General features: G+C 32.5%; 2 protein-coding genes across 3 annotated transcripts in view; one reads left to right on the top strand and one right to left on the bottom strand.

Annotated features, from left to right (window-relative positions):
* On the top strand, positions 1–24801 carry LOC148622715 (octopamine receptor 2-like). Its single transcript, XM_088572781.1, has 2 exons — positions 1–229; positions 21825–24801. The coding sequence occupies exon 2, from the start codon at positions 23090–23092 to the stop codon at positions 24737–24739; it is 1650 nt and encodes a 549-aa protein (XP_088428907.1). The 5' UTR covers positions 1–229; positions 21825–23089; the 3' UTR covers positions 24740–24801.
* LOC148622713 (phosphatidylinositide 4-phosphatase SAC2-like) overlaps positions 1–26205 on the bottom strand; it is a 170699-nt gene that overhangs the window by 79180 nt on the left and 65314 nt on the right. The window lies entirely within an intron of this gene.

Here is a 26205-nt window from a genome sequence, read left to right on the forward strand (position 1 = left end):
CCTATCTGCAGTTAGTAAATTATTTTCAATTTCTGCAAATCAACAGTAACATAGACAGATTACTCTCTGAGTACAGAGTATTGCTCTTCAGTTCTATCGGCAACAATAAAAGTTTACATCGATGAGTAAAGAGCATTGTTACCAGGCAATATCATTGAGAAGGACATTTTACTCGCTGAATATATATTTAAGCTATCTTTACAACTTAGGACTTGTATAGAATCGGAAGGTAAGTACATTTGAGTACATTACTTTATGTTCCTTTTTTTGTCTTCAGTGATGCTCTAATCTGATTTTGTTTGTTTGTTTGTTTGTTTTTTCTTGCATCGGCTCTGGTTCTTCACTTTTCTGTTTTAAAAATTGTTGTACCTGAAGATTCTACTAATCTATCTCATTTACAAACAGCATGGTGTGACAACCATGACATTACAATTGCGTTGCTGTCTTCTAATTCTAAATGATTCTTCTAAATGAAGAAAGTGTTGCTCTAACAAAAAGGACACAGAGAGAAAACAAGTCGTTAAATGCATTAATACAATCCTGCTCTATATTTTTTCATCCCTCATCGGTCAAATAATTCGACTGATACTTTGATTTTTTTCCTTTCAGTAACATGATTTATTCTGCACAAAAGTCATTTCCGGCAAAAATATATAATGAGGAAATGAGGTTGCTTTCTCTATGTAAAAGCATAAACATTTTCTACTATCATTACTATTCTGATTCCATAGCTAAATGAAAGACTGACAATTTTAATTCATTGCTGCTTTTTATAGTGCCCTATTATAAGCAGAGGGATACCATATTAAAAAAATATATATTGACATTTCAATATACAATTTAGCGTTTAATCTGTGAAAATGTGTTTATATATATACACATAGGCATCTCAATTGGCATTTATTGTACATCCCTACGTGCCAATTATCTATAAGCATATGAGAAAACTTGATCACATGTTATTCCTGCAAAAGAAACACCAGTTGTTCTATTATTTCAGCTTCCGCTATGATGTATATTACTAATACTTGGCGTCACATAAATAACATACTGTTAAAATTTGAATAAAAATATTTTCTACGACTTTATTGACACCTACCGTCGTTTAAATTGTCTTAAATGACTTGCTCATTCGTTTAGCCAAACGGCTTCTCCCTAAATATTGAATCTTTAAATTCCGGTCGGATTTTAATTCTCGGTGCCAATATTTACATTGTAAAAAAGTCGGCCATGTTTACAGTGATCGGGTTGCTAGGAGATGTTGTTTACGTTTAAATGGTTTGTCCAAAAACCGAAGAACCCAGAATGCATTTCGGCGTTATTTCGGATATCTCGGATTTATTTTACGCGAACAATGTACAATACCGAGAAGTTGATCAAGCAGAAAATTGTCACCGGAGTTCGACGGGAACTTACGAACTTCGTTCGTAAACAAATCGTCCCGTAGAAACCAACATGGCGGATATTAGTATGGGATTTTCCCGTAAGGATTTGTTACGCATGATTTAAGCTAATAAGCGACTTGTTTAGGGAGAAGCCGTTTGGCTAAACGAACGAGCAAGTCATTTAAGACAATTTAAACGACGGTAGGTGTCAATAAAGTCGTAGAAAATATTTTTATTCAAATTTTAACAGTATGTTATTTATGTGACGCCGAGTATAATAATTCTCGATTTGGTAATTTCATCTATCCCTAATCTTGAAAATATTGTAATCGCAGTCACAACTTGATTGACCGAAAATGGAGTGGTGTCGGTTTCAACCATGTCAAAAGACTTCCATTTGTAAGAGATGTTCTTCTTTCCCAGACAGTGATTTACACCTTTCTGAAGCATCTGATTTCACCAGGTTTATAGTGAGATTGTGATCCTCGCTTTCGTGAATACTTTTATGTCCTTTTGAGTTGTGTCTAACTTCGTGTCTTGTCTTTTTATTTCTCCATTTTCGTTTTGTCCTCGCCAGATATCGCATTCCAAACGTCCAGTTTGCCGGATTTCCACACGTTTGACACATCGGTGTGTCTGATTTCCTCAAACCAAGTTTTTCCCACAGTTGACACACAAGTTTGCCGATTTTCCTTATTTTTGACACATTGATTTGCCGAATTACTTCACGTTTGACAGATCGATTTGCCAAATTTCTTTACGTTTGACACATCAGTTTTCCAAATTTCCACACGTTTGACACATCGGTTGCCAAATTTCATCAAACCCATATTTCCTCACGTTTGATACATCAGTCTGGCAGATTTCCTCGCGTCTGACAAATCAATTTGCCGGATTTCCTCACGGTTGATTCAGCGTTTTACCGGATTTTCTCACGTTTGAAAGACCAGTTTCCGGATTTCATCACGTTTGATACATAGTTTGCCGGATTTCCTCACGTTTGACAATTCGGTATTCCTTCTTCTTTTACCTAAGCTCGTTAAATGTGTTATATTTTAAGCAAAAATCTTACCTTTATGGTAAAGAAATAATATAAATAGTGACGGTATAACGCTTTACAATTCTACTTTTCGCTGTTATATGAGAAAAGTAACTGGTTGAAACTTTATAAGTTCTAGCATTTGTGCTGAAAAATACAGTAGAATTTATCATCAGATTCTTCTTACGTCACTGTGCATGGAGATTGTTCAAAGCAATTTTACGATTTCATTTATTCTCTCATGCATCTCGATTTGTTTTATCTTTATGGATTTGCTCAAAGTTGCAAAGTTATCTATAACAACTGATATGGTACTGCCGAGATGTCAACAAATGATATCGTGAGTCTAATCCACGAAGCACTGAACAGGAACTGTATTTGTGAAATTCTATTAACATAGTCTAGAAGTATTTTTTTCTGTTAGTCCAGTAATTCTGACGTCATAACCCGAGTTCGTTCGATGAACTGACATAACAGAATCAATGATTACCTAAGATTGTTCTTCTGCCAAAATGTCATACGTAACAAATGAAGTAAATGAAATTCGAATACTTTAAAAATCACTTTCAAGATGTGACATTTCTGTTAATCAATGTGAACTGATTTAGCCCTGATTTGCTTTTCACATAATTTTACTGTGATTGAAAGCAAATCTGTTACAGGAAATTAGATCCAAAATGAAATACAACAAAAGACAGAAATAAATATTTATATTGTCATCATGAGAATATCAAACTTAATGTAGCATATTTACTCAAAATAATATATTCATTGTTGTTTACTTCGTCTTGGTGGGATTTGCTTTTGAATTAATATTTCTTCTGAAGTAAGCTTTCATTTTTTTTTAATATCTAAAGTCGTCTTTTTCTCATTAAACGTGACTTTCTTTAAAAATGTTTTGGTTTTTGTATCAATTATACTTTTAGTACTTGACAATATTCTATGACTGCTGTTTATTATATATCTGTCTGTGTATCTACATGAAGCTGTATATAAATTGCAAAATATGGAAGATTATAGTCCTTAGTTCAATTCTGAAGTTTTTTTTCGGGGGGGGGTATTTGTTTTTCGTTTTAAACCAATAAAGATTTTATTAATGAAAACACAACTACTGACCACAACAGAAATTGCATAATATTTTTTTCTTGCCCTTCTTTCCACAAACATTGAATATAGACATATTGACAAAAACTACCAAAATATCAAAACAGAATATCAATACAGAGACTTCTAAAGTCAAAGGCATGGCAAAAACAAGAAAACAGTAGACTGAAAAGATCTACAGAATAAAATAAAATTTATGTAAAACAGTTGAAAATAAGAAAACAAGACACCATGCACTAAAATAATGCACTTGCAATATTATTTTTTTTTAATTTGGCAGTCACATCAGGTACTTTGAAATGTTGCAAACGTCCTGTTCCTCCAGCGCATCTGTTACAAATAAGTAAAACCCGGTAACAATTCGATAAGTTGTCAATTTCGTAAGGCGTAAAAGTTTGTCTCATCTGTGTAATAGAAATATTAATACCTCAACGTCAATCATATCAAAAAAGCTGAACATACTCCTGACTTACAAGCTCTCGCTCTACTAAGAAAGCACGTCACATACACGACAGTAATTTAATTTTTTTTACTTTAACATATCTATCTAGCAGGGAAGACACTGGGAACACAAAGGTTATTACCTCTTCGTTCAACTGTTATGAAAAATATCTTAATAGATAATAAAACTGTACCAATAAATTTTTCATGACAAAACATGACTAAAATACACTTTAATACCTCACAAAAACATGTTTATACTAACAATGTTTAGTGTCCTTGAAACGCATTTACAATTACTTAACTTATAACATCAAACAAAAAGGGTAACTATAAATATAATGTACGGCATAAATGATATTTGAGATAATGAATAAATGTTGAAGTTTCATTTTCTTTTGGTGGGACAAGGGTATAAACATTGTAATAAAGAGAACTCTCAATTACAATAAATTTCATTAAAACAGCTGGCTTTTAACTTTCATTATGCATTTATTGGTTTCGTTTTATAGACTTAGGAACATTTCAGAAAAAAAAATTAACTCGTGCTTAAGTAAGTCAAACGCTTGATATCACCAAGAATTATCTCGCTGGTGTATGTTACTTTTGAAACGATCTCTTGGTGGTTTAAATCAAATGTACTGAAGTCATGTTCATTTTTGTCCGTCTTGTCTATTTGTTCTTCTGTGTCCACTGAGAGCCATTCCAGGAAATAAACGTGACAGTTATATGGTTATGCCATGCTCAGAATGTGTAGAGTAAATAGCTGTTATCTTAAGGGAAATGATTGGATTGGAGACGACAACGGTATATTCTTGTCATAAATGTACAAGAAAGACTAAATCTTTGACATTTTAATATTGACAGGCGTCACGAGGAACCAAAATCCAATTGTAAAATAATCTCTGTCATCAGTCTTTAAATCAAATTTTCAAAGACAGGTCATGGCTAGCCACTGTCATAGTTAAGATGTCAAGTGTCAGTTGGGACGGCAAAACTCCATCATTATCTTAGTAGAATTACTGAAAATCCTAGATATCTATAGTGATGCAAAAAGACTCCAGAAAGGAACTGTTGAAACTATATGACCAGCTTTTAACTTACCTACTAGAAACCAAACATTAAACAAATTCACAAATAATAAACGACAGAAATCTGAGAGCTGATTAACTGTAAATGATAAAAATAATAGCAGATGATTAAAAAAACTTCTGGTATATTTAAATTTCGTAATAAAAAAGAAATTTGTTTAACAATGTTTAAAAAGAAACAATGCTTCAAAAATATATTTATAGGATTAATTAACTAATACATGCAAACTAAATGGTATTAGCTCTCACTAAAAAAATATGTTTAATAAGTTCCCTCCAAATAGTGTTTTGTAAAATTCATTGTTTCTAATTGAATCAACTTCCAATCTCATTCTTAATCTTTGGCGGTACATTTATGATTTATAAAGCAGTGATTTACCGAAGGTTCCAGGTGTTAAACAAAATTGATAATTCACACTGTGAACTAAATTCGGTAATTTCACTCTCGCACTTTCTCCCGCCAAAACGTCACAACACGAATATCAATCCGCCGTTCACTAAATTTACAATCTATGTTGTAAGTACAAACGAATAATGAAGAACATCTACCTCATAAATAGGGTTATCATTTGGGAATCAAGAATAACCAAAATACGATCACTCGTGCCCAGAATGCATTAAGATTTATCTCGTGTGTGGAACAAGTTCCGTACACTCGTTAAATATAGGCGTTCTTCGGCACTCGTGATCGTATTTTGGTTATTCACTCATTTGAAAGAGTGAATAACAAAATTATGACCACGAGTGCATGCTAATAGAGATCTCAGCACGAGTTACTATATTTGAGTTTTCGCTTTAAATTAGCAATTGATTATCTCTTTCAGTGTATGAAATGCAAGAAATGCACCTCAACGTCTTCAAGTACTCATGTTATCAATTTTAATTATTGTTAATTTTAGCAAACATCTGATTTCTTCAATCTATCAATTACCGAACCGTAAGCGACTTCAAGACAATGGCAACAAAGTGTAGCGTGTGATGGTTTGGGACTACAGCGCCCAAGTGTAACATGTGATGGTTTGGGACTACAGCGCCCAAGTGTAACATGTGATGGTTTGGGACTACAGCGCCCAAGTGTAACATGTGATGGTTTGGGACTACAGCGCCCAAGAGTGAAAACATTGGTTTTTTTTTTCCTTGTTTGTTTGGTTTGTTTGTTTGTTTGTTTGTTTGTTTTTGTTTGGTTTATTTTTGTTTGGTTTGTTTTTGTTTGTTTGTTTGTTTTTTTAAACATATGAAATAGCGAAGTTAACTGAACTCACCGCTTTTAGTACAGTTATTTAGAGAAAACTCTTCAGAATATTACAGTATAAATATGCATCCCACAATTTCTATAAAATTGAAGATTATGAAGGAACACTAAGCCTAGGTCACTGAAGCGAGCGTCCCTGGGCTCCACACCAGTAATTTATTACGCAATTTCGTTTGGATACACTTTGGAGATACATCATTTACTTTTAAAATGAGTTAACCTTATTCCAAAATACAGCTTTAACTAAGGGAAATTTAATTTTACAACGAATGCTTAATATATAATAAAACTGGCTTAAATGGACAATTTAATAAAAATCCGCCCTCGATATTTATAAAGGACAATCAGATCTAACAGTCAACGATAATATCAAATGACACTTTCTACTTGACAATGTGATACATGACTTCAAGTTTAGTGGGTGTAAATGCACATCTTATGATAAAAGAAAGTTAAACAATGGAGCTTGGTATTTATTTAGTTTTATGGTAATGAGAAGCAAAATTTTTAGGCGGATACGTATGTTCCACTATATTACTTTTTTCACGTGTCTAAGTACATATATGTTAATATGCCCCATTTTATAAAATAACAGTATATTTGGATATTTTAAACACATAAACAATGGTTGGTGGATCCAGTCGTAAAACATATGAATAAAAGTGTTGTACAAAGCATATTTTTCTTCATGCATAATGTCTATCCAATAACAAATACTGATGTATTCTGGATAATACCAATTGAATCATCGAAGCAAGTATGTCAAATATTTAACGAACGTGTTAGTTAAATAATTCTGTGTGTTGTTTGGATTTCAAAGAATGCAATTCAAATCCATTTTGTTTTTAAGTCGCAATGGAGTCATAAACGATTTGCACTCGGTTTTAAATACCTTTCCTTTCCATTAAAAGGACTTACACGCGTTCTGCTGAGTAGGCAAAGATACAAGTTGTCATTATTCCACTTAGATCTTTTAAGACTCCCATTGTTAAAAGTCATTATTTTTTTTAAATTTCTGTGGTCGTAACCATTATCTGATCTGATTGGCCGATGTAGAACATCTATGACAAACAACTTCAATTTGTCATTGATATTTTTCCTCTCTCACCAAACTCGACCTTCAACGAATAAACACACTCTTACAAAAAGCAGAAATTGCTCTCTCTGTATTGGCCCCGGAGGTCACTCCTATTTTTTGATTGGGTTCGTGTTTTTTCTGTCAGTCTCTGTAAGAATCAGGCAGTGGGTGAAACATGGTATGAAAAAAACCATCACTTTGATAGCATGATTTTACCTTTTGCATGATTAAAATCGAGGCAAAAAACAAGATTTCCCATATCATGTTGGTGCGTTGATATATAATTACCATGAAATACACTGTAAATGAACATTTAAAGGGCAGATAACTCTGTCAAAGCCTCATTTTTCTAACATTCTACAATAAAATTACGAGCAAATCCAATGATGCAGAGATCAAATAACGGTCTTTTCAAATAGAGAGAAATTCTGTTTTGTTCCACGATGCTGTTTTACTCTGTTGTACATGTTGATGTTCCCAACATGTATTTCCCCTGTTGTACTTGTTAGGTGTTCCCGAGGTTGTACTTGTCGGTGTTCCCGGCGTTGTTTTGTCAACAAATTTTGTACCTTCGATATTACAAATATTTCTTTAAAAAGTTTTTATATCATGTATTTTCGCAGGTTTTTCCCCAGTTGTCACATATAACCTATATTTTTAAGAAAACATGTGCTTGTATAATGCTCGTTCTTATCTAAAATCTTAGAGTTATACATCAAAAACTATTTTGAAGATGAACATAAATATTTTATATGACAATGTTTAGCTTGTTTGTTTTTCGTTGTTACTTCCGCAAAATAAATGCAAAATGAGATAAATAAATGATAATAATTATTCAGAAACTTTTAAACACGTATTTTACGCTGCATCTAAAAAGAATGTAGAACAAATGTAAATTTGTCGGATTTTTTCCCGAAAATTAGTTGAATTGAAAAATAAAGTAAAATAGGACAGTTGGCATTCCGAACAGCTTTACGCATGCAAACGTTCTGGTAGAAGGTAGAAGTGCTTTTATTTAATTGGAATTGGTAATAATGCATTTACCAGCGATTTATTCACAAATTTTACGATTATATTCCCGGTTGTCAATAATATTTGCATAATTGAAATTCATTTCAGTAGTTCGATTTTTATCTGAACAAAAATAATTGAAATAAACTTAAATGCATTCCTTTACCATTGCCATTATTCATTGTCATCATCTTAATGTGAGTTATCTTCTCTTGTGAACGATATGAAAGAAAAAGCTACCATGTCAAAACTAAACGGAAGGAAATAAAGCACTACCCGATATACAGGAGCTTTGTCGATATAAACTTGATGTATTAATTGTTGAATCGAATATATATTTCATGGTAAACGAGATTCCTGATCATGCATACAACTCAGGAGCATTGATCACGGGTCTTGCCATCAAAACTTGGAATTGATCTGCCACACAGAACCATATTAATGTTCTTCTTTATTGTCTAATATGGCATCCTGAATTCACTGATAAGCTCTTATAAATTGCTTGCCTGTAAGGGAGCATCCATAGCTTATCTAAAATTAAATGAATTATGGTGTTTTGCCACGATTGAACTGCGTCCTGTATCTAGAATGGCGCTAAGAATTCAAATTGGGTCTATTTACATCATAAACAATATGTATATTACAAGTAATATTTGATATATTTTGTTCATCTTCCAAAGAAGTAAATTGTTATATTGCCACTAAAAATATTCGTCACATTTCTCCTATCCAAATGATCCTGAAATATACAATTACTACCTTTACCCGGTTCTTGTGAGCGGAAACGGCATTAAGCTGAAGTATCAATCGTTGCATTTCACACCTAAATCGACTGCTAGTAATGTGTTATGTGTTAAAAACAGCTTTGAAATAATATCAATAAACAAAAAGTTTTATTAATTGACGAAATGGTATTGAAATGTCGAGTTGACTTAAAATAAATATGGCAAAGCATAGAGTAATCTACACTTTTGCAACAGTTTCCAGCAAGCTAGCTATTTTCATAGGTGTTTTTATTTTTTGCTTTTAATTAAATGCAGGTTAAAGTGTCGAGTTCAGTTCAACTCACTTAAAGGTTAGACAAATATATGAAAAACAAATTATACAAAATAATTCATGAACCAACCCGCTCGTGAAAAGTAAATTTCTTGACCCAGACATGCAAAAGCATAGACGTCACGTTTGGTACGGTGATAAATTTTTATTCTATATGAGTATCACAAAAAACCCAAAGTAATTGTTCAAACAGGTTTAGTTCTCCAAACAAAACATATCGACGAATAAAAAAACTTGGCCATATACATTACAATTTCTATTTACATAATAAGCTTCTGTAATATAAAAATTAAGCGTTAAATATGCATAATCATTAAACGAAAATTTATATACATGTATGTATTTTATTTATATTAAGTAAAGTACATGTATATGTAGAGATACAAAGTATGTATTGAGCATTATACTCACGCTCAAAGATAAAAATGGTTAAATTAACCTAGAAATTCAGACAAACTCTGTAGGCGAAGACAATTCTCATTCGATGCTATCTTTAATTATTTCTACCTCAATGATAAATGGTTGGTTATATCAGACTCCGAAAATTGGAATTCCTTCTATCTAAGGTTCTGAAGTAAAACAATAAGAGCATCATTAAATCAACCCGCCCATTTCGAAGTTACCGTGCAGAACAGAAGTCATAAAGAATAATATCTGTATCCTAAATAGTTCATATTTATGGAGATATTTGGTAAAATATAAGATTATAAATCAAGAATACAACAATAATGTGTCTAAGTCGGAGACACTTGCTCGATAAGACATGATTCTTACTAAGGGCCTAAACTATCCCGTCTAATAGATCACTGGGCCATTAATGACTCCTGTATATTTCGCTGCACCACCAGTTAATTTTTGACATCTACAACATCTTTAATCAGAAAAGCAACCTGATTTATTACACTGATCGGACTAAGTTATCATTTAAGATTAAATTAAAACAATTCATCATGTAAAAATACGTGATTAAATTTCAAGAACCAAGAGCAGAAACTAGATTAGCGGAACAATATTAAATTTTTCTCAAAAACTTGAATAAATCTCCTAAATTGAGGGTAAACTGCAGAAAACAAAGTACCAAGAGGTACAACGGTATCTTATAAAATCAAAAGCAATTTGAATCCTCGACCATTTGACGTATTACTCAGATGATCTCATCCATGATACAAAAAGCATTAAATGAGAAATGTCAACATCCAAACATCCACAAATAAAGTGTCAAGTCTCGTTTTTTTGGAATGAAATGGCTTTTAAACGACATACTCTTCAAACATTTATAGAATGTTTAAGTACTTCACTTCAGAATCTTATGCTAAAGGTGTTACAAAGCATATATAATACAGTAGAGTTAATTCTCACATCAGTTGTCGTTTTGAGACGGCTCTTTCTGTAGTAATTCAATAAATTCAGTGCATTGCCTTAATTGCATTCCGAAGAAGCCTGTTATATTTACAGTCGAGAGGTTTCACTTTATTATAACAATAGCATGCATTACGATTGTGGATCAAGTTTCTTTCCTGGAATATTCTGTTTTAATCTTTATTTGCTGAACGAACTTGATATCATTTCAGTAACGTTTTAAGCATAGATTACTTCAATCAGACATTTTCTTTCAAATCGAATGGGTAAAACAACAGTAACAGCTCAAAATACCAATATCAGTAATGTTTGTAAATGTCTTATACATTAGGTCAATACCATCGTGTCAACTCCGAGAGGACACAGACTGATTAATGTTTTTTGGCGACAAAAAAACATTCCTCAAATTTGTATTTGTATTTCTGTTGTTTTCGTCATATAGACTTTGAACTATGTGTAAACAGTATAAAAAATGAGCCGGATTTTGACTTGTAATACAAAAATGTTAATACAGTTACTGCTCCACTTATCTGAAGCAAGCCATAAAGATACAACCACTTTCTTATTAATTGTATTTACATTTTGTAAAAAGTTCATAGAAAATTCGCTTTAAAAACGTGCATGAAAATACCGCCACGATTCTTTTTTTTTTTCTTAAAATTAAATGCAACCAGTTTTATGGTATTCTGTAAGTCAAAAGATCGGTCATAGAATCGCTTTGATTGCAAAATGTTAAGAAAAACCAAGTATACCTAGGTTGTATATAAATTGAAAATATTGGTTTCACTTAAAAGACCAATTCCCCTAATAGAGAAATGATCTACGTTAAATCAGGTTCATCTAATTCTGTTGACATTCTTAACATTAATCTGGAGATTGAAAGTACCACGTTAACATTTAACAACACTGGTCAATTTTACAGAAAATGTATGCATCGTGGTTCGTTAGACAACATCATACGGCTATCGATCTTTAATCACTACTAGGTCTAGCAGATCACGCATTCCGTTGGAAGTTTGTCAGAATTACCGATAACGCTTTCTAAATGAATGGTTTTTTGGAATAATTAATAGAAATCTATGATATTCACTTTTTTCTTGCATGCGTACGTTTTAAGACCATAAAATAAAGATAATCAGCAAATCTTCATAATCTGTAACAAACATTCTGAAACTTGTTTCTGGATCAATACTTTTACAGAAACATATACACTTAACTTATGTAATATCAAATTTATTATTACTATTATTGTTGTTATTATCATTACGTTTATTATTACCAGAGCAAAAAGTTTACTTGTGGTCATCTTTAATATGAACAGGAAATAAATAAAATGAAAACAAATTTGATGATAACAAAAAGTTTAAATACAAGTTCTTTGTACGCAGGAATCGACATTTTTGCTTTCTACAAATTATAACGAACAAGAGATGAAGATTATTTCAATACTTGTCAAACGTCTGCAAGTTATTACAAGCCTGAAAAAAAAATGTGACCGGGAAATTAATGGGCCCACAGATTTGCAGCGGTTTTTTTCTGGCTCATAAATATTTTTGCTAGAATGATAAAAAAGTGTTTAGCGTGGTTGACACATAATGAACACCCTGTTTTGTCTGCAGAATTCTTATTCATGTATATCGGCTTAATGAAATTGGACAGTTGATATATCTTTCTTTACTTTGGTTACAATAACAATTATTAAAATATGCGTTTTAAAGGAACGATTACACAAAGAGAGTTATTCAGAAAATTCAAAAATTAATAATGAATGATTTTTTTTTCTTTATTTTTCAGAATAGTATCGTTACATACTCTATCGTGAACCATATTTTTACTGTTGACAGTTTTTAATCTTAACATTCTACAATTTGTATCTTTTGAAAATAAAGTATGTATTTCAAAAAAACATGAAGCCAAATCTTGTCAGATTTACAGCCATAAAATAGAAATGATATGGCGAAACGCAACAAATTCACCAGGGTAAAACCAAAGTACGAAATAGTAAATTCTTTAAGAGATCTCCAAAAGGTCTTCAACAAGTGTAAACCTTTAAATGCGCTCTGAAAAGCTCCGGAAACAAAAGTTACAAAATCCACGGTAACAGAACTTTTTCAAAATAGCGTGAAAATGACCAACATCTATCGACTGACTGCAATGGATTCAACTAGTTTTTCAAAAAACATCTCCAGTTTAAACATAATAATACATTGTTTTGCAAAGTCAGGAATTATCTTTTTTTTCAATGTCGTAAAATGTCGAAGGTAATGGTCAGTCTCCTTGACAATTTACCTTTAACCACACTGCGGAAATGGTCAGTAACTGGTCTCCATGACAACATACCTTTTACCGCAATGCAGAAAAAAAATCTATTACTGATCTAAGCATTATATTGCCCTTTCTTACAGTGCAAGCATTACTTTAATTATAATTATACAATGATTATGATTGACGATTATATAACTATTATTTCTACAGAAATAATTAATTTTGCCAAATGCACCGTCTGTGGTGTAAACACGAACAACTGTTGGTAGCGGAAATAAAATTTACACACAAGTTCAAGTCACAGTGAAAAATAAACAGTAAAACTCCTCATTATCAATATTTTATGGTGGAACGAATCTATATGACAATGAAACTTTAAAATCATACAATTGTTTTCATAACAAATCATCCTCCGGTGAATAATATCACCATGTTCTCGAAGCAGACTATGATGTTAATCTCGATACCTGAAAATCTATACAAGTACGAAGAAACACTTGAAGCGTCATTAAAATCTGATCTCTGCATGAAGTATTACTAGATTATTGAGAAGAAAGTGTAACATAATTTGGAAGTAACTAAATGTAAATATGTAATTTGATAAATCATTTCAAACAGTTTAGACTTATTCGCAGGTTGATGAGGAATTTGTTGATCCACAGTCTTTTCCGTGGCAGAATACCGTGAAATATATCTTTAATATATAACGTTCGATTTCCCATAAGTCACCAGTTGTTTACTTTTCCAGAATGATTAAAGATTTAGCATAAAATCACAGCCACTAACATTTTGCCGAGATTTGCATAACAAATTTGGCAAATAAATCGTTCACACAATTTCCTTGGAGAATTGGCAATAATGAAGTCTTCCATTATCCTTTTACAACAAATTAGAAAGATTTATGTCAATATAACACAGAAACTATTGTCCATATGCTATGAGAACAATTACATTATAAGGAGATAACATTTGATTTATGGTTCTAGTATTGAATATGACAGTACTGAAGAACTCTGATTATGAACCAGGTCTCAGTACTGGATTAATACTCTAAAGAAATAATATCGGACACTAAATCATTGATGACGGGAACACTTTCTTATTTACATTCGGGAGTAGATTCCCCTAAAAATTATCAATAGTTCTTAAGTCAAGGTTTCTATGATGGTCACAATCCTTATAATCATGGTATTGCCATAGCTTTGAATGGTCATAACCATTTTTGTTGATGGCAAGACTATCACCATTACTATGATTATTGCCTATTTGATCAAATAGTAGTCGGTCAGATCTGCAAATCTTCAAAATACACGACTGTATATAAATATATTTATAAGAAAAAAATCAAGAAATTCTCTGTTTAAAGTTCAGGATATATTTTTTTTAAATTTAAAAAAAAAACCTCCCCCTCCATTATCAAATGGCTGGTGCTTAAATTAACGATTTCTCTCAGGAATTCATAATTACAATACATGAAATTTTACATTCTGTGAATGAAGAAATTATTAGGTTGGTTGATTAAGGACATCAAGGTAAACAAATAACTTTTGGAGGTAGATAAAATAGCTGCAAGGATAATTGTCAAATAAAGTTTTTAACTTCTAGTGTTTGTAGCCCAATTGATAACACAGCCGTATTAAGACTGTAATTAATACTGTCAACATTTCTGCAGAATATATGAAAAGTTTTCGTGAAGTTGTTTATATATTCATTTATTTATTTATTTATTTATTTACTTATTTATGTTTTTATTTATATATTTATTTATTTTTATGTCTTTTGATTGATTTAGTTTGTTACTGATTTTGTACGTAGTATTTGCATGACTTACATTCATTTCTTTTTAAATATCAGTTTTTATCTGTCATCGCGAGCAGCTCGCAATCCATTTTTTAACATGTTCTTCAATTTATTATAGTGTAAAAAACCCTTAAAGGATTAGGTAGAAAAAATCCAGCTAATATATAATGCAGATTTCATTGACATTTTATTCGACCAGAGGTGGACGCTATCAAACCATGATACGAGGATCATGATTTTATCAGACATCTTAGTCATGGTGAATTAACGATGACCACTAAGATGCTTGCATTGCATAAAATACCAGGAATATCAAAGAGCATTCATAAAGTGACATATGACAGTTTTTGACCAGATTAAATGATACAAAAAATAATTTAAAACGCGTTTAAACAAAGTGATGCAGAACAAGAAAATATACCACAATTGTAGGAAAAAGCATAAAATGTTCCCTGTAGTAACTCGTTCAGCACCCATTGGAAAAAAAACGGTATTGAATTATAGGTCTTACTATAAGTGATGCTGAAAAAAATGGTGATGTGCACCTTTCATGTGTCTCTAAACATTATATAAAGTGAAATTCATAATGTTTCAATACCTTCTATTACAAAAAGTATGTACCCTTAAAATGGCGGACAGGCGAACGGAATTGAACGGCTTCTAGACATGATTTCACGGTGAACTTAATAAGAACTGTAGTGTACGAAATAGTGCATCATAAAACATGGTGTATCAACTGAACAAGGATAAACAGATTCACAATTGTAGAAGACGGGTGCAGTGAGTTGTTGTGTAGGGAATCGCCAGTGGTATTCAAGAAATACAGAGAATCATGGTATAGGGATTTAGGAATGTAGTCCATGGGCTGGGAGGGTCCACCATGCACCCCCACTCATCAACTTCATTGTGATTTTTAGGTACCTTTATACCTCCTATTACCGAATCAATTTGTCGCCAAAAAATATTCTATTCTCTGATTCTTTTTTTCAGTATAAGCCTTCCTGTGATATCATGTGTGAACAAACTAAACAAATTAATGTATCACCATATAGCCCAATGTCTCAAATTTACAATGGTATCAGGAAAGTTGCGGTAACACGTAGAGTTTTGCGATAAAATGAAAAAAAAATGTACCCTACCCCGCCGAAAAATCGCTTAAATTGACATATTTTTCAATGTCAAAACCTCTAGAGTATTTATGCTTCCGTAAAAAACAGTCTATGTGGTAGTTTCTGTTTAGTATTATCACAATTTATATTTCTGGGGTTCTTTTGATGAATTTTGGCGATTTCCGTAGTCAGAATTTATCAAAAAATGCGAAAAATGAGATATTGAATTTTTCGGTCAAAAGTCACATAAATTCGACTCTACAACCTATTACTCAAATAAAACGTCTCAAATTTGGTATCATTCGATAGATAATTTAATTTCCTACATAAATAAATCACAAAAAAACTAATTTTCAAGAAAGGATTTTCAAAGACTGTTAAAAAATATTACCCCTACCCCTTGAAAACTGGTCTCAGTATTAAACAGAATTCTCATTCACAGCATACTGACATTGTAGAACTCATATTTTAGGCATTCATAATTAAGTTAATGATGTATCCATCATATCGTATACTTGAGTATAAGAGTATAGATTCTTATGAAAGCGATTTTTCGGCGGGGTAGGGGTACATTTTTTTTTCATTTTACCGCAAAACCCTAAGTGTTACCACAACTTTCTTGGTACCACTGCAAAGCTGAGACATTCAGCAATAAGATGATATATACATATGTCAGTTTACTTCGTTCTGTAGAAAGAAGAAGTTCGTAGAATAAAAAAAAAAGATTCGTAAATGGGAGGTATAAGGGTACCTGCAAATCATATTTTGGTTGATTAATGGATGTGCATGGGAGTTATCTCAGCCCACGTACTAATGGTGAAGAAGAAATAGAGTGAATCATGGTGTAGGGATTTAGAAATAGTGAAGAAGAAATAGAGTGAATCGTTGAGTAGGAATTTAGCTAATAAGAAATACAGTGAGCCGACGAAAGCTGAAGAAGAAGTAAATTGAATCGCGGTGTAAGGATTGACGAATGGTCAAAAGGAAAACATATCAATGCTGATTCATGATTGAGTGATGCAAAAACTAATGCATATAAAGGGACAGGTAACTGGTGGATAATGATTTAATAAATAGGAAGTAGCGATGGTGAATCATGAGTCTTAATACTGGAATGGTAGATAGTGAATCATGAGTCTTGATACTGGAATGATAGATAGTGAATCATGAGTAATGATACTGGAATGATAAATAGTGAATCATGAGTCTTGATACTGGAATGATAGATAGTGAATCATAAGTCTTGATACTGGAATGGTAGATAGTGAATCACGAGTCTTGATACTGAAATGATAGATATTGAAACATGAGTCTTGATACTGGAATGGTAGAAATTGAATCATGTCTTGATACCTGAATGATAGATATTGAAACATGAGTCTTGATACTGGAATGGTATATAGTGAATCATGAGTCTTGATACTGGAATGATTGATAGTGAACCATGAGTCATGATACTGAAATGGTAGATAGTGAATCGTGCGTTAAGAATAAAGGATAGGAATAATACTAATCATCGATATGTGTTTCGAATAAACTAGTATAGATGATGAAAAATTATCCAACAGAATGAGAAAAAGAAAGTTACCATGATCTTTCATTGTTAATGTTTTAGCGCTTAGAAAAGTGTTCCATATATACCTGTAACTAGCTGTTCACTATTGACACAAAAAAAACTTTAAACACATTAGAAAATGTGCTTATCTTAAAAAAGTAATGATTTTTTGTCTGACTGACTACATATGAAATTGGTTCTATCTTGAGAACAATAGTTTTGCTTAAAAGCTTTTACCTTAAACGAATAAACTTTATGAAATATGAATTGTTATTACTAAATCAAATGTCATAAGTTGAATGAACTTGGAAAAGGAAGCTTTTTGTTCAACACGAACTTCCAGTGAATATTATCAAAGGACTAGCACTTCAAAGTTAATTTTTAAGTTGATGTGTGAATTTAACGTCCTCAGCTTACTGACACGAAAATCCTTTCATTTCTAAGGTTTAATCCAAGTTAACATTGAGAAATAATCAGAATCACTTCATAAATATGTCAGATTCTTGATAGTGACGCTAAAACTGTGTTATTTTGATGCCAGGGTAATTATTTATGCATGCAACGAATATGACATGAGTATCCTATATGTAACACAAACATACAAGTTTACCTCTACCATACACGTTTGCAACGAATATAACGAAATACAGTGTTAATACCCTCCTAACAATATAATGTTATGCATGTAACATATGCAATTTACATACTTTTGATCGTGGTTGATAGCCAAATAATAGTGTTCTTGAAAACAATAGTAAATACTTTTATCCTATTATGGAAAATAATCTATATAAAAAAATAAAACACACAGCGATAAAAAAACATACGTTTCAAAAGATGCATTGTTAAAATTTTTTCTTATCGTTACATATTCTTTATTTAATTTTGATCCAGCATTGTATATCATGGAAACTGGAAATTTGGTTGCTTTCTATCAATATATATTATGTTACTACAGTATATGCTAGAACCAACCTGCTCATTTCTTACCGACCCCTCGGTGCATATACTGTCTGATATTATTAATTGTTACTAGATTCATTCAAGAATCATAATCTAAATTCTCTGATTCTAATGTTATCTCTCGGCGGATGTTTCTAGAAAGGCAGAGGACGCTTACCCTACCGGTGCAACTTGTCCATGCTCCCAGTTTTTAGTGAAGTCCGAGTTGCTTATTTGCTTTTGTTGCTTTGTATGTATGGTTTTGGTTAGTTTGTGTTCTTTGTTGCGTTTGTCTCTTTTCCATGTCTGGTCTTTGTCCCTGGATAACTTTCTTTTGATTTCCGCTAGAACCTTAGTTCCCTTGCTTACTTTCCCAACAATTAAAAAACATTTATCTATTTGATCCTTGTATTGGAAGTTGAGTTTATTTTCCCCCATACATTTACAATCTGGTTTCAAGTAATACACTTTCGGAACAACATTAGGTGACTTTAATACTTATTAAAATATAATTCATCATGTTTTCAATTCACCAGGGGACCAACCAACGACAAAAAGGAGACACTGAACTATCTTGGTAGCATTATTTCATGAAATTTATCTATCTTCAGCAACGAAAAGGTATAAATGTCTATTACTGTCTCCTTTCTGCACCAAATCATTACAGAATTGATCTGATGTATTTAATGATAGGCCTTTGATGTCAAGATAAAAAAAGGTCTTGAAATAAAATTGGAGGTAATATTAAGAGATGATACATAACTAGAAAACACGAAAACGGCTGCAACTACAGCTGAAACAGTCAAATTCAGATGAATCGAAATTCATAAAGATTATTTTTCCTCTACAGTAAGTCGATAACATTTGTATACAAGTATTATTGGCTAACTTTTCTTGTATAATCGACAATTACAACATACATTAACTGAAATTTATGACTTTGTTATTACCATCACATGTATATTGCATTCATCAAACATGGCAAGAATGTATCCTGGAGGATACAAGGAGCTGAAATTAAAATTCAATTGTCACAAATTATAGCATCGAACTTCCTCCACTGATAAGAGAACGATACGAAAATATGAAAATGGTTCCGTGACATGGCGATAGAACGTTCGACAGATACAACAGTATACAATTAATAGACAATATCATACTACCATTACAGCTGTTATTGACATACAGGGACCTATTAGTTTCATATAAAAAGGACATTTCATCTTATTTTTCATAGTGTCGGTAGAATGATGTCACATGCCGTTACGTTGTTCTTGCAATTAATTTGCAGTAACAAGTCATTTTCAGAAAAAAAAAAACATTTCAAAAAACAAGACTTTCACAACACCAAGACCAGTACTGATAGTGCAGTGTTATAACTTATTTTTACGTAAAAAAATATTTTCACATATTTGAAAGTGATGGGGACGTTTTTATCCTTTAGTAACACCGGAAGTTGAACGTCAGTTCCGGGCTGATACTTGGTTATTGATCCGTCGCTATAGGCAACGTCATCGATATCAGCCCGTCCTCACTGGTAACGTCATAGGTAAAGAAAGAAACGTAAATCACATCATTTGTTTATCAAAGCAGAAAATATATTGAAATATGACTTGAAAAGTAAATTTAGAGTTTCTTTTTATTGATTCAAATATCTGATAAAAAAAGTTATGACATTGCATTGTTTCATATTTCCTCTTGCGTCAACTCTCAATTCATATCAGCCCTTGAGTAGAGCTCTCGGTCTTGATATGGAAGTCTTGAAGTGTTGATTCACGGCCGAAAAAAATCGAAGTAACATACAATTGCCCACCTTAACCATCTATTAGGACTAAATCTAATGACATGAACGTAATGAAAGCGGAGGTAAGGCGCTCTATAAAACTTGGTTGAACCAAGTCAGTACCATTACGGTGGTTTCCAACTTTCCGGTTTTTTCCTTGATATTGCATTTTGTTATATGGACTTTCTCTTTTAACTTATCCTTTTGACTATTGCCTAAATCTATCAGTTCGGTTAATTTTGTTATTACCTTTCATGAACGTATTAAAAAGTTCAGGTTTCTGTCTATTTAAACAGTCCTAACCACGTACATAATCCCTGACATTAATATATAGGAGAAAAACTCCAGTAAAACATGAGTGAATAGAAGCACAATCTAAGTGAACAATAAGCAACCATTTCTCTCTACGTAATGGAGCAAAACCGTAATTAACAACACATTTTCTGTCAGACCAATATTAGTTAATAGAAGTTTTCTGTCACGCTGTAAATATAAGACTTACCCATAATCTTCGTATTACGGCTACTACTATCCACCAATGCATTAAACGCAAAAAAAGAAAGGAGAAATGTCAATTAAAAAACCCTTAACTAGTTGCCATTACCAAGTATCATCTGGAATGATCAAGCGATGACATTAATTTCAGTGAAGTCAGTCATTTAGACATGATCGGTATATGACATAGTCAGGTAGTTATGTTTGGCAAAGTCAGTCGTGCAGACATGGTCAGGCGACGACGTAGTGTATAAGCAATTAAGTTTGGCGAAAACAGTCGTTATGTTATCAGTAATTATTTCAATCATGGTTTTAGCTGTACAAACTAAATTTCTATTAACCTTTTAGTAATTAAGATTTAAAATAAAGATAATACTGGGTTAATCATGAGAGCCTAACACAAAGCTAATGGCGTCACTGTTGACTTGAAAGATTATGCTAATTGTTGGTCTTTTTTGTATTATTTCTTTGATATTTTTTAGTGACGTCGGATGACATAATTTTGTTGAAGCCGGTATGTTCGTTTGTATGGTTTTTTTTTTATATTCTCTTCTGCGTTTTACCATTTGGGGTTAAAAAGCCAAATGTAATTGTCTCTGTGGTCTCATTTATAAGCCACACATAAAACCTGTTTTTCACTAATGTTTTGGTGTAGCTTTCGCATGAAATTACCCATTTTATACATAAAATTATTTTGAAATCAATACAACACTTCTTATGTCATTCGAGAAAACAACGTATAGACGTGATATCGATGTATTGTATCAAAAACAAATAAAACTTCATCTGCATATCTTGTTCACTATTTTAGAAAAAACTTCCTGAACATTTAAAAAGCTGACTTCCTGAAACGACTGTGAAACGCAAAACATAGAAAAATAATATTACTGCATGTTGCCCTCGTATTTGTCAGGCTCAAGAACAGATCCCTGCCACCAATAAATGTATGAAAGAAACCATCCATTTCCACGGTTTAGCCATGTTACAAGCAACCTTACACAGACAAAACAATAGAAGATTGATACTGGGTTGTCATGAATGTTTATTTTCTATTTGCAGAAACTGTTCCTCATAACTGGCAGGGAAACCGAAGGACTGTTGCTAGACACTTACACGATAAGGATGGGTAATAAACCCTCATCCAGGTTCCGACGTTTGCGAAGTATTTGCTAAACGGCTACATTGCAGGCATTTAGAACAGACAGACTAAACTAAGCTTAGGTAGATTGGTAATTATATTGGTCAGAGAGACGGATTAGCGAACACAAACAGAGCTAATCACGACTAGGCTTATTTAGATAAATGTTGTATGTAGACTGTCCGCTCTCCAATGATTTAGTGGCGTGAAGCGGTATTCGTTTGATTAAACGAAATCAGTAAACTGAAGATATTGATACTTGAAATATCGTCAATTTCATTGGACAAGAGGTTCTTCATTCTAACGTTAAACAAATCTTCTAAGAATAGGTTTCTTTGTGGTATATAATTTGTTTTAAGGCTAGATTTGATTTGGTAAACCGACAAACGTTACAAGTATAGATTTCAACGAACTAAATATCAAGTCAAGACGGATGCCTTGGACTAATCGACTTTCTTTATTTTAAAAGGTCAAAGGTTTAACGAGGTTGTCGCGATAAAGAGTGTAGATTGTATTGCGAGAAACCATGAATTAAATCCGTCATTCACGTGACCATGAAAGTTTTTTAGCCAATATTAAAAACATCAAATTTTAAGCAAACAGAGGAAAGCTATAGCAGAGAACGGCAACTAGTTAGTCGATTTGTTTTCTCAAAGGATTTCTTATTAGTGTATTGAAAAATAGTAGAACTTATGGCGGAAAAACAAATTAAATTCTGAAATGGCATTGTTCCGAGCGAATTGGTGAATCATGGAGGTTCAATGGAATAATCTATTATTGCACCCATCAACATTGCCCAAGACATCGACTGATTCAGTAAAGTGATTTTATCTGATTGTCTTCACAAGAGAACAACTTCTTGTCGTTGATTAATTTTGATTTCTTTATTATGTGAATATGATTTGTTTACAATATTGTATTTTATCGCCAATGAGGAGCTCCAGTGAAGGAGGATATTGACAAGCGCTACAGTATCGGATAAATACCAACGATGGATCAAAATGGATTTAAGACTTAACGGTTAATATTCAACCAATGTTTCATTAAGGGCCTTTCGCAATGAATAAATAGTGGATTATCCCAACCGTTTACAGGAACTTCATGCAGTCATCCTAGCAAAGACTTGTAAAAAAAACTTTCCGGTGATAGTAAATGATTGGTCAACATTCGTCTCAGAGAACCAAAAATGGGTTTTGTTCGTGAAAATACAACTGTTTATTTCAATTTATCTCAGAATGGATCATTCATTTATGAATGTGACTCAAACAGTACTATCTGGAAACTTACTGGACCTGTTTGTTCCATAAACTTTTCATCTTTTCCATTATTAGTTGTGGTTGCCTTATTGCTTGCTGTGATAACTCTTTGGACAATATTTGGGAATATTCTTGTTTTGTGCGCTCTTTACAAGTTTCCAAATCTCCGAGCAATATCGAACTGTTTGATAGGTAATCTAGCAGTAAGCGATTTACTTCTGGCTATTACTGTTCTTCCACTATCGTCCGTTCACGACTTGCTCGGCTTTTGGGTCTTTGGAGAGACAATGTGCACATTGTGGTTATGCATTGACGTCTTAAACTGTACAGCATCTATATGGGGCTTGTGTACTATCGCTGTTGACCGCTACACGGCTACTATATATCCAGTGTGGTATTTTGAAAGACGATCACCTGTTCGAGCGCTAGTTTACATCATTTTTGTATGGGTTTTCTCACTCATCGTATCATTTGCACCTTTTATAGGATGGAGAGACATGATACAAAATTTGTACCGTTTTAATCAACGTATAAACAGATATGAATGTGTACTTTTCCAAACCGGTGGGTACGTAGTTTATTCTGCAATGGGTTCTTTTGTCATCCCCATATTTCTTATGACATTTTTATATGTGAGAATTTTTATTGTACTGAAAAAAAGAACAAGAATTCTTAAACCACGAACGAAAAAGAAACATTGTAATATAGACAATGACAATGAGACAAGTTGTATTAATCCACCAGCAGCAACATGTACAACTCAAGTCGATTTACAACCACAAGTAGTAATGAAAGACAAATCAACACAAATTAGTCCTGTTCCAAAAAGAAATGTCAAGAAAACGACAGATGATTCGAAATCTAAGAAGAGTTTGAATAATGAAAAAGACCTAAAAACAAACAGTTCCTCTATGTTACTGACAGTTAGCAACGATGTCAAAGGCACAAGTGAACAGAAGCTTCTGACTGTTCCCAAAACTAAACAGCCAAAATCTGCTTTAAATGGGAGAAAAAAATACAGCGAGCCGAGTCAATCTGGTGACGATGATAACGGGATTATAATGGACGATAGTTCAGGAGATACAGTCAGTTATGATGGAGAAAATGTATGCTGTACTTCCTGTGAGTGTAAAAAGTGTTCTCCTATGTTAAACTGTCTACTTCTAAGACATTCGTCAAAAAATAATAACAATCACAGACGGAATAGTGAAGGACAGAGATCTTTAAAACATAAAAAGGGGAGTTCTTTAAAGCAGCGTGCAATAAAACTAAGAAACAAAAGTATGAGTGGAATAAAGAGTAAATATGAACTGAGAGAGCAGCGAGCTACAAAGCGTATGGCTATTGTTATGGCATGCTTTTGCTTTTGTTGGATACCTTTTCTTTTCATGTATTTAATACGAAGCTTCTGTGATAATTGTGAACTTGATGTTCATATCCAAGCAGCTATAATATGGCTTGGATATGCAAACTCTGGTATAAATCCTATCTTGTATACTCTATTCAATGACGATTTTAGGAGAGCTTTCGAAATAATTCTAGGAATTAGACGATCGAAGCATAAGAAAAGGAGACAATAGGATTGTTAATGTTGGTGGTATTACATTGATTTCATTTATAGGTAAGGCATTAAACATTAAAATTTTTTTTTGTCAGTGACATTGTACTTCGGTATATTTGATATAGCACTTTCCTATGACGACCCAACAAAGAAATGTTTAAACAACTATCTGATATTAAGCAGCTAGCATTTCAAGTTCATTCAAAGAGAAGCATTCTATAAGGATTTTAGATATACAACTTAAATTAGACTTGTAACACATACACAATAATGCTACATTCACTATTTATTAATAACAATAAGAGAAAGAATGACTTCTCTTCATTACTATGACTAATGTTACTCATTTACTATTCACATTAAAATAACTTTAACCTAAAGTTGATGAAATTGTCCGTGCTGTTAAAATCATTTTTCACTTGCAAATACAGTAACTAGACATTAAATTGGTAATTAGACTTCCAACATAAACTATTCTAGAGAGCAATTAAGATAAATTATATCTATAATAACGTACAAAAGTAATTAGATTCCCCCAAAATAGCCACATTGAACTTCTACCACCGCTATTATCTAGTTGAGTATCATCCAAAGTACTACAGATGTTTCATAAAAGGATTGCCAAGAAGTGACATTTGATGGACCAGTAACATCTGCAGAAAAAAAACTAAATCTTTTCAAAATAAACGATGCCAAGTTAAGCTGGTAATAACGCATGGGTAATAAAAGTACTACCAAAATTAGAGAGTAAAAGTCATTCACGAAATGTCCATTTATAGGCATGGTACCTAGTACCAGGAGAAAATCACTCACAAGGACATTTCAACTCTTAATCATGGTTGATTAGAATAACGTTCAGCAGAAATTTGAATACAGCTAAAATCATGAATGACAATGTCATAGAGAACTTCACACCTACAGCAAAAACTGGACTGACAAGGATTGCACGATCTTTGTTAGAGATTCATGGTACTTAAACATTAATCAGAACGCTTAACTGACCATAGATCAAAGATCAATTTTCAAGGACGATTCAAGAAAATGATATAAAACAGGAAAAATATCTTCCATTTTGTATACTAAAACAGAAGATGGCAAAGACTTTAACGAATAATAATAACTTTATATGAATATTAAAATTAGTTTTTGATCCTATGACACCTTTTCTACATTTCTGCTTCCATTCTTTCATTCTTTGTTTTTATTTTTTATTCAACTACTGGTGATGATACACGTTTGTCTTGTCTTAAAATACAATAGAATGGCAAAAGAAAACACCGTGCCCTTCATAATCTATCATTTTATGTTTGTCTTGTCTTAAAATACAATAGATTGGCAAGAGAAAACACCGTGCCCTTCATAATCTATCATTTCAATTTCCTCTTAAGTGTACGGTACTGCACCGCCATATCACAGCTGTAAAAACGGTTCATCATATATAATACACGGGTAAGACAACACTTGGAAAAAAGTGGGAAATATTTT

This window comes from Perna viridis, chromosome 3, assembly GCF_037379345.1.
Source record: "Perna viridis isolate PV_CMFRI_1.1 ecotype Kerala chromosome 3, ASM3737934v1, whole genome shotgun sequence".
Classification (NCBI taxonomy): Eukaryota; Metazoa; Mollusca; class Bivalvia; order Mytilida; family Mytilidae; genus Perna; species Perna viridis.

Coding starts and splice junctions, on each gene's coding strand:
- LOC148622715 (XM_088572781.1), top strand. CDS start 23,090: ATGGGTTTTGTTCGTGAAAATACAACTGTTTATTTCAATTTATCTCAG.